Source organism: Dromiciops gliroides, chromosome 4 (genome assembly GCF_019393635.1).
Source record: "Dromiciops gliroides isolate mDroGli1 chromosome 4, mDroGli1.pri, whole genome shotgun sequence".
In the NCBI taxonomy this organism is placed as follows: domain Eukaryota; kingdom Metazoa; phylum Chordata; class Mammalia; order Microbiotheria; family Microbiotheriidae; genus Dromiciops; species Dromiciops gliroides.
The window spans coordinates 240581044-240594251 of NC_057864.1; the positions used below are offsets into that span (position 1 = coordinate 240581044).

The 13208-nt window shown below is 36.3% G+C and overlaps 1 protein-coding gene across 1 annotated transcript; it reads left to right on the forward strand.

Annotated features, from left to right (window-relative positions):
* The first annotated feature begins 225 nt into the window (after nucleotides 1-225).
* Nucleotides 226-1179, forward strand: LOC122756183 (putative olfactory receptor 2W6). Its single transcript, XM_044005347.1, has one exon. The coding sequence runs from the start codon at nucleotides 226-228 to the stop codon at nucleotides 1177-1179; it is 954 nt and encodes a 317-aa protein (XP_043861282.1).
* The last annotated feature ends 12029 nt before the right edge of the window (nucleotides 1180-13208 follow it).

Consider the following 13208-nt stretch of genomic DNA (forward strand, 5'->3'; position numbering starts at 1 on the left):
TCATTATATTGTCCATGCTCCCACTTTAAATTTCCTCTGAAAATCTCTTCTTTTGTCAGATTTTAATGCTCCATACAATGAAAGCTCTTGAGATATGTATGCACATTTGATATAAGTATGAGATATGAGATAAATGATAAGTATGTACATTTTTCTGTTTTTCTAAGATGAAGAAGACTAAAGCATTAATCATTCTGTTCTTCTTACCCATACAGGTGATACAAGATGAAAGCAATGGAAAAGGCCAATGATAGTTCAGAATATAACTTTATCTTGGTGGGCTTTTCTGATCGTCCTAAGTTGGAATTGATTCTCTTCAATGTCAATTTGACTTTGTATTCTGTGGCTGTACTGGGCAATACAACCATCATTCTGGTGTCCATATTGGACCCTCGACTTCATACCCCCATGTACTTTTTTTTGGCCAACCTCTCCTTCTTGGATCTCTGTTTCAGTACTAGTTGCATCCCACAGATGCTGGTAAATCTCTGGGGGCCAGATAAGACCATTAGCTATGCAGGTTGTGCTGTCCAGTTATTCTCCTTTCTCTCAGTAGGAGGGATTGAATGCATCCTCTTAGCTGTCATGGCATATGATCGATATGTTGCTGTCTGCAAACCATTGCATTACATGGCTATCATGCACCCCCAGCTTTGTCTACAGCTGGTGGCTGTGGCCTGGGGTAGTGGCTTAGTCAATGCCATTGTCATGTCTCCACTGACTATGACCCTTTCAAGATGTGGCAAGCGGCATGTCAATCACTTCCTCTGTGAGATGCCTGCTCTGATCAAGATGGCATGTGTAGATGTTCGTGCAGTGGAAATGCTAGCCTTTGCCTTTGCCATCCTCATTGTCCTATTGCCCCTCTTTCTCATCCTTGTCTCCTATGGCTACATTGCTGCAGCAGTGATGAGGATTAAGTCATCAGCTGGGAGGAGGAAGGCCTTTAACACTTGCAGCTCCCACCTCACAGTAGTTTCCCTCTTCTATGGGAGCATCATCTATATGTATATGCAGCCAGGTAACAGCTCCTCCCAGGACAAGGGCAAGTTCCTGACTCTTTTCTACAACTTGGTGACCCCCATGTTGAATCCTCTTATCTACACTCTAAGAAATAAGGAAGTGAAGGGAGCACTGAAGAAGGTTTTTGGTAGGCAGCAGGAAGGAAGAGAGAGGTAAGAATTTTGGAATGATTAAATGGAACAAATAATAGTATTAATTAATTAGGATTCTCTTGGAGTCAATTCCTTGTTTCCCTCTTTTTTTGCAGCAATCAGAACTAGTTGATTTTCATTCTTTCACTTCTCAATCTGTTTCTATTAATCTTTATCTTTACTGTTGCCTAGTGTTTTCATTACTGGTGGGGCTTAAAGCAAAGGGGAATTATCATGGTTTATCCAAAATTCTTATTTGTCCAGCTTATAAATTTTTTTTCACTTGATACTTCACTTGATTCACATGATGAATAGGGATTCATGCTAAGTGGTCACAGGTCACATGGTAAGTGAAGATATTACCCCAAATCACTTTGTAATCTTCCTTTGTGTGAATCTTTAAGAAAAAACAATATCAGTTATCTAGAACAACAGTAATTTTGCTTAAATGAAGTCACAATCTGTCAGGAAATTTATGAAAAGTTTTGGGGGAATCAAGATTCTATAGTTATTGAGTTTTCATTGTCTCTTGATGACAGCAGTTTAAATTACCACAACCTCCTAGGACATTGGGCAGTTTTCATCTTTCTTCCTATGTTGCCACTTATCTGTCTGCTATTGTCTCTTATAACTTTGCCTATTACAATCACCTTGTTGTCAACCTGCTTCCCATTCCCATTTAGTTCCCTGAAAAAGAAAAATTATGGCCAAAAGTATCTTCTACCAGAAAGCAAACCATAATGGGGGTTTTTAGGAAAGTTGTCAGATAGAAAATAAAGAAACATAATTATTCAGTGTCAAAAATTATACAAACACACACACACACCCCTATGATAATAAAATGATCCACTGAAAATGGAAGAAAACCACATTTCAGCACAATGGAATAAATGACTTAAGATAATGAGTTTGTTAGTTGCTTCCCCCTAAATTTAACATAATTTGGTATCATAGTCATAGTTTTAAGAATTATTCTTACTAGAGATTGTGGAGTTTCTTCTTATTAAGTTTATTTGCCAAAATGATTTTTCTTATAATTCCCTACAGATTGTTCAGGCTTTCTTTTTATTCAATCATAAAATGAATAATGTGTTTTTAGTGCCTTTCCCAGTGTGTAGAGCTAGGGCACCAGGGAAAGGATTATATAAAGCAGTAAAAGATACAGAAAATGTAAGAGCATTCACTGTGGAATTTAAAATCTAGGTATACTAAGATGCCTTCCACTTGTAATCCAGTAATAAATGTTTACTGAATGCCTAATTATAGACAGGCATTGTACAGAATATCTCAATTAAATCAATATCATGTTTTCATTTCTGAGGTTTTCAACTTGTATATGTAATCTTGTAATGTAATATCTGATGATATCAGCTGACTATAGTAGGCTTAGGAAAGAAGTAAAATAAAAGTCATTCAGTGATTCATTCAATCAACACAAATGAATAACCTCTTATGTGCAATGCATTGTGGAATAGAAAAATATAAAGAATAAGCAGGAGAGGTGGCACCAAGACAGAAAAGAGAAGCCAGGAATTTGCTTGATCTCTCCCAAATTTCCCTTGGAAACAACATAAAATCAAGCCTTTAAATAGATCCTGGAGCTACAGAATCTACAAAAAGGTGGAGTGAAACATTCTTCTGGCTTAAGAAAACTTAGAAGGACTTCAGGGAATGTTTGTTTCACTTGGGTAAAAGGGGAGTATAGCTCAGTGCAGAGGGTGTCTGGTAAAGCCAAGGGAAAGGCTCTTAACCACAGCATAGATCAGTAAGCTGAGGACCCTTGGTCCTTGCTCAAAAAGCTAGTGACACATCAGGTCAATTGTGAGGCCTCCAGCCCCAATGCAGAAAGGATTCTGCCAGTGGGGTTATCCACTACACAAAAGGTTCAACTAGGCTGGGCCACTTCAGTGCAGTGAGCAAGCTCCAAGTTGCTGAGGTCTCTACAGCAGAAAGGCAATGATCAAGCCCATCTTCCAGCACAAGAAGCTTGGGAGAGTGCTCCCTGTGGCACAGAAGGGGAGCTCAACTTTAAAAAGTCATAAAATAGGATAAAATATGAGTAAGAAACAGGGAAGAACCATCACCATAGAAAGCTTCCATGATGAGGATAACACCATCAAAATGCTTATGTATGAAGCCTCAAAGGGGAAGAGGAATTTGTCTCAAGACAAAAATTTCTTCTTGGAAGAACTCAAAAAAGGATTTTATAAATCAAATAAGAGAGGTGGAAGAAAAGAAAAATATCTGGGAAAAGAAATGAGAATTATGAAAGAGAGAGTCAATAGCTTGGGAAAAGAAGGAAAAAATGACTGAGGACAACAATTCCTTAAAAAATACAATTGGCCAAATGGAAAAGGAGGTACAAAAGGTGAAGAAAATAATTCCTTAAAAATCAGAATTGGGTGAATGGAAGCTAATGACTCCATGAAATCTTAGGAATCTGTCAAACAGAATCAAAATAATGTAAAAATAGAAGAACATGTAAAATACTTCCTTAGAAAAACAACAGACCTGGAAAATAGATCCAAAAGGGACAGTTCAAGAATTATTGGACTATCTTAAAGCCATGATCAGAATAAGAGTCTGGACAGCTTTTTTCAGGGAATTATCAAGGAGAACTGTTACCATATCCTAGAATCAGAGGGTAAAATAGTCATTGAAAGAATCCACTGATTATGTACTGAAAGAGACCTCAAAATGAAAGCTCCAAGGAATATTGTTTCCAAATTCCATAATTATCAAGTGAAGGAGAAAATACTGCAAGCATCCAGAGGGAGAAAAAAAACAATTTAAACATCAAGGAGCCACAGTCAGGATTACACAGGACCTGGCAGCTTCAACATTAAAGAGTCAGTGGACTTAGAATATGACATTCTGGAAAGTAAAGGAGCTTGGCTGGCAACCAAGAATCAACTACCAAACAAAACTGAATAAAATCTTTCAGGGGGAAAGATGGACATTCAATGAAATAGAGGACTCACTTTCCTGATGAAAAGACCAGATCTGAAAAGAAAATTCAATCTTCAAACACAAGACTGAAGAGAAGCATACAAAATTTAAACAGGAAAAATATGTCATTCAATAAATTTTTAATGTTTACATCCTTCAGAGAAAGATGGTTCTTGTAACCCTTGAGAACTATATCTCTATTAGGGCAAATAGAAAGAGTATACATAGACAGAAGATATGAGTATAAGTTGATTTTGATGTGATGATATTAAAAAAAACTTAAGAGGTGAAAAATAGGATTGTACTTGGAGAAGAGGAAAGGGGAGGAAGAATGGGGTAAGATATATCACATGAAGAGGTATAAAAGACCTGTTATAGTACAGTGCGAGGAGACAGGGGGTTTGTTTTAACCTTATTTTCATTGGATTTGGCTCAAAGAGAGAATAATATACACACCCAATTGGGTATAGAAATTTATCTTACCCTATAGGGAAGGAGGAGGGAAAAGGGGAAAGAAAACAGGTGGGTGCTGATAGAAGGGATGGTAGAAGTAGGAGGAGAAAGGGGAAAGAAAAGGGAGGGTAGTCTGATAGAAGGGAGGTCAGATTGAGGGAAGTGTTGGTCAGAAGTAAAACACTGGTGATTAGGGACAGGGTGAAAGAAGAGGAAAAAGTATAAAGAAAGGGAAAAATAGGATGGAGGAAAATACAGGAAAGATCTATCTCACTTTGGTAAAAGGGGAGCACAATAAAGATCATAAGAAGGAAGAGTCAAGCAGGGGAGGTTACAACTTTGCCAAAGCTTCCCATAATTCACAGTAATCATAAGTGTGAATGTAATAGGGATGAATTCTCCCATAAAACAATATGTTTCTTCTAAGAAATACCTCCAAAATAGAGAGATACACACAAAGTGAAGGTAAAAGGCTTAAGCAGAATATATTATGCTTTAGCTGAAGTAAAAAGAAAATGCATAGGTAACAATCCTTATCTCATACAAAACAAAATCAAAAATATTTTTAATTAAAAGAGAAAAGGGAGGAAACTACATCTTGCTAAGAAGTACCATAGACAATGAAGTAATAGCAATACTAAACATAAATTCACCAAGTAGTATAACATCCAAATCCTTAGAGGAGAAGTTAAGTGAGTTACAGGAAGAAATAGACAGTAAAACTATACTAGTGGGGATCGCAGCCAACCACAAAATAAATGAGAAAGAAGTTAAGGAGGTAAAGAAAATTTTAGAAAAGTTATGTATAATAGAACTCCAGAGAAAAGTGAATAGGGATAGAAAGGAATATAGCTTTTTCTCAGTGGTACATGGTACCTACAGAAACATTGAGCATGTATTAAGGCATAAAATCTTGACAGTCAAATACAGAAAGGCAGAAATAGTAAATGCACCCTTTTCAGACCATGATGCAATAAAAATTACGGATAATACATAGCCAGGGAAAGATAGACTAAGAATTAATTAGAAACTAAATAATCTCATTCTAAAGAATGAATGGGTCAAAAAACAAATCATACACACAATCAGTAATTTAATCAAAGAGTGACAATAATGAGACAAAATATCAAAACTTATAGGATGCAGCCAAAGCAGTTCTTAGGGGACATTTTATATATCTAAATGTCTACATGAATAAAATAGAGAAAGAGGAGATTGATGAATTTGGTAAGCAACTAAAACAAAACTAGAAAAAGAACAAATTAAAAATCCCCATTTAAATACCAAATTAGAAATTCTGAAAATCAAAGGAGAGATTAATAAAATTGAAAGTGAGAAAATTAAGGAATTAGTAAATAAAGCTAGGAATTGGTTTTATGAAAAAAATTAATAAAATAGATAATCCTTGGGTTACTTTGATTAAAAAAAGAAAGAAGAAAATCAAACTACCAGTATCAGAAATGAAAAGGACAAATTCGCCTTCAATAAAGAGGAAACTAAAGCAATAATTAGAAACTATTTTAACCAAGTCCAAGATTCCCTTGGTCTCTCATGCAAAACAATAAGAAGGGGAGAAAAGGGAATAATACAATGCCTTAAGTACTTCCGGCCCATATATCCACCCCAATTAACCCAACTCTTTAAAAAAATACTTGTTATTATTGTATTTATATGTCTTGCCTCAAACCTTGATAGGCTTTAAATACAACAGCTTATAATCAAATAACTATTATGTGAATTACTATATAATAAGTATAGAAGGAAATGACAACCAAAATGTTATGGGTACAAATGGCCAACTAGAGGAAAGGAGCAAAGAAAACATCTTAAAGGAATTTAAATTTAAATGATGATCAGTTGGTCAGTCAATAAGCATTTAAAGTGTTTACTATGTGCCAAAAACATAGCTAAGCCTGGGAATAGAAAGAAGGTTTTAATTTTTGTCTTGGTAGTATTTTATTTTCCAATTACATGTAAATATTGTTTTGAACATTCATTTTTGTGAGATTTTGAGTTCTAGATTTTTCTCCCTCCTTCTCATCCCTTTCCCCTCCCCAAAATGGCAAGTATTCAGTTATGTTTGATAGATAGATAGACAGACAGACAGATAGATAGATAAATAATATAAAGTATATATGTATATATAAAATCATGTTACATGAATTTTCATGTCATGTTGTAAAAGAAGAATAAGAAAAGAGAAAAACCACAAGAAAGAAAAAATATAACAACAATAAATAAAGTGAAAATAGTATACCTTGATTTGCTTTCAGATTCCATAATTCTTTTTCTGAATGTGGAAAGCATTTTCCAACATAAATCTTTTGGAATTGCCATAGATCATTGTATTGCTGAGAAGAACTGTCTTTCACAGGTTATCATCATACAATATTGCTGTTACAGTGTTCTCCTGGTTCTGCTCACTTTACTAAGCATAAGTTCATATAAGTCTTTCCAGGTTTTTCTGAAATCTGCCTGCTCATCATTTCTTATTTTATTGTGCTATAGCATAATAGTATCCCATCACATTCATATGCCACTGCTTGTGGCAGCCATTTCCCAATTGATGGAAATCCCCTCAATTTCCAATTATTTACCACCACAAAAAGAGCTGCTATAAATATTTTTGTACATGTGGGTCCTTTTCCCTTTTTTATGACCTCTTTCGGGCACAGACCTAATAGTGGGTCAAATGGTATGCACGGTTTGATAGCCTTTTGGCCATATTTTCAAATTGTTCCCGAGAAAGGTTAGATCAGTTCACAGCTCCACCAACAATATATTAGTGTTCCAATTTTTATCACATCTTTTCCAACATCTATCATTTTCATTTTTTGTCATTTTTAGCCAATCTGAAAGGTGTGAGATATAACCTGAGAGATGTTTTAATTTGCATCTCTCTAATCAATAGTGATTTACAGCATTATTTCATATGAGTATGTATAGCTTTAATTTCTTCATCTGAAAATTATTCACATCCTTTGACCATTTCTCAATTGGGAAATGACTTGTATTCTTATACATATAATTAATTTCTCTATATATTTGAGAAATAAGGTCTTTATCAGAGATACTAGCTATAAAAATTGTTTCTTAGCTTTTTGCTTTCCTTCTAATCTTGGTTGCATTGGATCTATTTGTGCAAAACTTTTTAAATTTAATGTAATCAAATTGTTACATTTTGCATTTCATAATGTTCTCTAACTCTTGTTTGGTCATAAATTCTTCCCTTCTCCATAGATCTAACAGGTAAACTGTTCCCTCTTCTCCTAATTTGCCTATGATATCACCCTTTACATCTAAATTAGGTAAGCATTTTGAGCTTATTTTGGTATATGCTGTAAGGTCTTGGTCTATGCTCACTTTCTGCCATGCTATTTCCTAGTTTTCCCAGCAGTTTTTGTCAAATAGTGAGTTCTTATCCCAGAAACTGTAGTCGTTGGGTTTATCAAATACTAGATTACTAAAGACATTTACTACTGTGTCTTATGTATGTAGCCTATTCTATTGATTCCTCACTCTATTTCTTAGCCAGTACCAAATAATTTTGATGATTGCTGCTTTATAATATAGGATTAGATTTGGTACAGCTAGCCCACCTTCCTTTCCATTTTTTCATTACTTCCCTTGATATTCTTGATGTTTTGTTCTTCCACATGAATTTTGTTATTATTCTTTCTAGTTCCATAAAATAATTTTGGGTAGTTTGATTGGCATGGTACTGAATAAGTATGTTAATTTACATAGAATATAATTTTTATTACCTTAGCTCGGCCTACTCATGAGCAATTGATATATTTTTTATTTGTTTAGATTTGATTTTATTTGCGTGAAAAGTGTTTTGTAATTCTGTTTATATAGTTCCTGGATTTGCCTTGGCAGGTAGCCTCCTAAGTATTTTATATTATCTGCAGTTATTTTAAATGAAATTTCTCTTTCTATTTCTTGATGCTGGCCTTTTTTGTCCATATATAGGGATGCTGATAATTTATGTGGGTTTATTTTATATCCTGCAACTTTGCTAAAGTTGTCTCAAGTAGGTTTTTTTAGTTGTGGTTTTTTAGTACTCTCTAAGTATACTATTATATCATCTGCAAAGAGTAATAGTTTTCTTTCCTCTTTGCCTATTTTAACTCCTTCAATTTCTTTTCCTTCTCTTATTGCTATTGCTAACATTTCTAGTATGATATTGCAGGGGCAGGGGCAGCTTAGTATCTACAGAAAAAAAGGGACTGAAATTCTGAGCAGAAAGAGATCCCAAGAGGCACCTGTAACTAGCACTAAAAGCAAGAATAGGTACCATCTAGGAGCTCTGCTACACATTAATTAGCTCCAGGTCACAGTTCCAGGGAAGAGAGGAGTGGTTGTAAGGGAGCAGGGGCCGTACCTCGACAAAGAGCAGAGCACATACCAGGAGAGTAATGAACAGACATCTAACTGAATTATGCCATGTTGAAAGCACTGAAAACACATTTTCCCAGACTGAAATATAAAAGCATCAAAAAACAAAAAACAAAAAACAAACCATAAGACATAGAAGATCAAGACAAATCATTACTTTTACCCATAGGTGAGTAGGGCCCATCTCTAACATAAAATCCAAAGTCAAGAAGTTGGTGGAGAGAAGCCAGGAAGTTGCCTGAGCTCTCCCAAATTTCCCTTGGAAACAAGTCTCTAAACAGATTCTTGAGAGACAGAACCCACCAAAAGATGGAGTGAAATAATATTCTGGCTTAATTTAACCTAGAAGGTCTTCAGATAATGTCTGTATCACCTGGGTAAAAGGGGAGTGCAGCTCAGTTCAGAGGGTGTCTGTGCAAGCCAGTAGAAAGCTCTTAGTCACAGCACAGATGAGCAGCTGAGAACCCTTGATTCTAGCTCAGCAATTTTCTATGTGCTTAAAAAAACCATGATTTTCAAAAAGCATATAGAAGTGGTATGTGTATATGCACACATATATACACACACATACATACATACATATATAAATATATCAACAAGCATTTATTAAGAGCTTACCTTAGCACCATAGCCTGCAGTAGCTCTAAAGAAAGATAAAAAAAAAAATCTCTTCCCCCCATCAAGCTCACATTTTTGTGAGAAAGAATATATAAGTAACTGAGTATATGAAAAAGTACCCAGAATAGAGGGAAATTAATCACTGAAGGGAAGACTTATTGGGGTTTGGAGAGGATGAAAAGGCCTGTAATGATTGGAATGATGCCACCTGCTGGAGACGTACTGTAGCAAAGCTCCGACATGAGGAGGAGGCCTCTGAGGGCAAGCCATGTGGTCAAGGTCCTTAGCATCAAGAAGTGACGTTTGCTCATGGCTACTGTCTATCAAGGCTACCAGCCAATCACCTTGAGGAGCCTCCCATTTCTGGGAGGAGGACGCGAAGTAGGAAGCAGACGTGGGTGAAGGGTGCTGGCTCTTTTTCATTCCTGATGTGGGGACCAATTTTAATTGGGGAGTGCTAGCTAAGTGGCTCGCTGCAATACTGGGGCAAGGAAGAAGACTGGCAGCCTCCCTCAAAACAGAACAAGATTTATTTTCACAAGAACGAACTTAAAAAAACACAAACAGGATCAGTAGGATCAAGGGAGAGGAAATAAAATGGGGAAAGGGAAATTATAATACCTGAAAAAATACCACCGCCCAGGAGTCAGCTAAAAATATGCAGCAGAACTCCTGTCGCTTTCCAGCTTCCACCTCGAATTCCCAATTTTCCTCCCCCAAATCTAGAAACACCCCACACAGCCCCAACCAATGGGATGGCCACTCTGACAGTCACATGACTGCCCTCACTAGGCTTCCAATCATTATAATTTTGCCAGGCCCATGTAGGTGTCGGCAAGTGGTTATGACGTGAAGTGCCAGAGCCCTGGCAATGGCTACAACCAGTGGGTGGAGCACTGTGCGGTTTGCGGAGCCACAGGCCAGTGCGCACCAAGGCATAAAAACCTCAAATAACAATTAATTCTTTACATTCCCCCCTTTGTTTCATCAAGACCAACAGACAATATAAAGGGGTAAAAAATCAAGAGACACTAAAGGTGCATACAGATGTACAAGACAAACCTCATCATCATAGTTCAAGACTCCACTTCTGTTGCCATAGAAGGGTACATATTTTGCAGAAATGTAAGCAGCAAGGTATTGATATGAGTATTGGGGATTTTAGATACCAGAATCAAAAGTGTTCTAAATTCACTAAGAGAAATAATGTTAGTTCAGAGGTTACATAGGATTTCTATATTATTACATCTACATTTTGAAATTAATGGTATGGGTTTATTTTCATAGATATTATCATGCTTTTGAGATTGTGTTTTATACTTAGTTTTTTAAAAAAGGAGAATATTTATAAAAACTTTTTATAGTCATGTGATCAATTTTATATTTTGTAATACTCTTTTTTTTTTTTTAGTGAGGCAATTGGGGTTAAGTGACTTGCCCAGGGTCACACAGCTAGTAAGTGTCAAGTGTCAAGTGTGTGAGGCCGGATTTGAACTCAGGCACTCCTGAATTCAGGGCCGGTGCTTTATCCACTGCACCATCTAGCTTCCCCTGTAATACTCTTATTAATGTTAAGTTCATATTCAATTAGATTTTCCTAGTTTGAATTTCATTGTCTTTTATTCTTTCATGTGTATTTTCTTCTATTCATTCATTTATCTATATTTTGAAACAATGCAAGATGGTTTTGATTTCATAATACAATGTTAATTCTAGGAGTATTGTGTTCCCATATTCTGAGTTGTTTGTTTTTGTTATTTTTTCTCTCAACTGATTAATTGATTGAAGTCCATAAAGCATTTCCCTGGCAAATTGGTTGCCATGTAAATTGATTCTAGAAGTATTATTTTTGACAAGCATATTAAAAAAAAAGAGGGGAACATTTGTAAAAGTTTTCTTTTTCAAAAAAAGTTTTCTTTAAGATTGTGTTATGTTTTAATTTGTATTTAAATATGTTCTGTTTTTTCACAAAAGTAATTGTATACTTAGTAAAAAAAGGGGGGCATTATTTGAAATTATTGCATAATTGTATATTATATTCTAAGTCAAGGTACATTCACATTTTTTGCGATCATTTATTATCCTCAATTTTTAAATCCATGAGACTTGGATTATGGGAACTTATCATTTAAGACATTAATTGCCTTCATTCTGAGTTATCAGATGCCAGTTGGCCAAGATGCCATCCAAACACAAGAGGAATACATGCAAGAGCAGACATTGAACTGTCACATGAGGGAAGACATGCATGAAGTCAAGGTATGGCCGAGGGAATGGCTTTTGACAAATGTTAAGGTTGGTTTCTCTTGGTTTAATTTTTTTCCCCACAATATTGTACAGATGGCTGGAGGTTTTGATCCCACCCATTTCATTTTACACCTGGCTTCTATGCCCCCTCCTATATGCCTGATGCCATGGACGTTTTAATCCCATGCATCTGATTAAGTCTGACTCAGTTTCCTCCAATATGTTCAGTGGCATGGATGTATATTCCATCCACCTATTTTAAGCCTGGCATAGTGCATGGGCAGTATATTTTGCTCAAGTGTGGGAATGCTCATATCCCATTATTTCTTTGTTCTTTTATGGTAACCCCCATAATTATCTCAGGTGTCATGATAATGTGGTAAAAAGTTTCCTATCAGTCGGTTAGTGAATACAGAAAGACACCAGTTTTATTTAAAGGATCAACCTTTCAGGGAGGAGACCAACGGCATGGGCTACGCATGTCAGTCCACCTGCTAAGCACTCCACTTCCAGGGTGCGAGCTTAAAAGGCCAGGAGATAACGGAAGTGGAATCTCTCTTGCCTGCTCTCCTGGTCCGATGACTGCGCTGCTTAGACAGACGCTGACTGGAGTTGGACGCGGCCCAGCTCGCCGTTAGCAGCACATGTTTGACTCGGCTTGGCTCTCTCCCCCCAAAAGTGGCCTTGGGCTTTTGGTGAGTTTTATATGGAATATAGACTAAGCTTAGACGTAAGACTATTTGTTTTGTATTTCTACTTTCCTATCCCTCTAATCAATATCACCTGGTAACTACCACACAATAAAAGCTCTAACTAGAGACCAGAAGTTTCTTCCATTTACTAGTCTGGGAGATAAATTAAGGGAAAGGTTAAAGAGGGGAGATTTATTATCTAATATCCAATTTTAAATCTTACAGTTTGGCGACCCCTGAAGGGACCTTAAGGACCCTCCCACCCTCCCTAGTTTGGCCACAAGCCAGCTGTTTCGGTGGATTTTCCAAATACCCCCCCCCCCTCCCCGCCACGGACTTTCCCTTTGCCTAATCTCCCTTAAAGACTTTAAGCCTCTAAAAGCCTTATTTTAAAGGAAAAAGCCAGTCCAGTTTAAAATATGATTGAATATATTGTTTTCCCTTTGGTTTTTTCATTTTTTTGCATTGGAGCGTGTTGGGGTACCATACTGTCCAAACTTAGACATCTAGTTTACTCGGTATTCCTTCATTGTGTTATCGGTCTCCTCCTCACTCACATAGCAAAATCTTTTTGGTATAATGGTATGAGTGTAACTGTCTCCACTGAAAATGTGTTTAATATTAGTAGGAATTTTATGCCTACAGTTGAAATAAATTGTAATACAATACTCACGATAGTTAACATAACTATAAC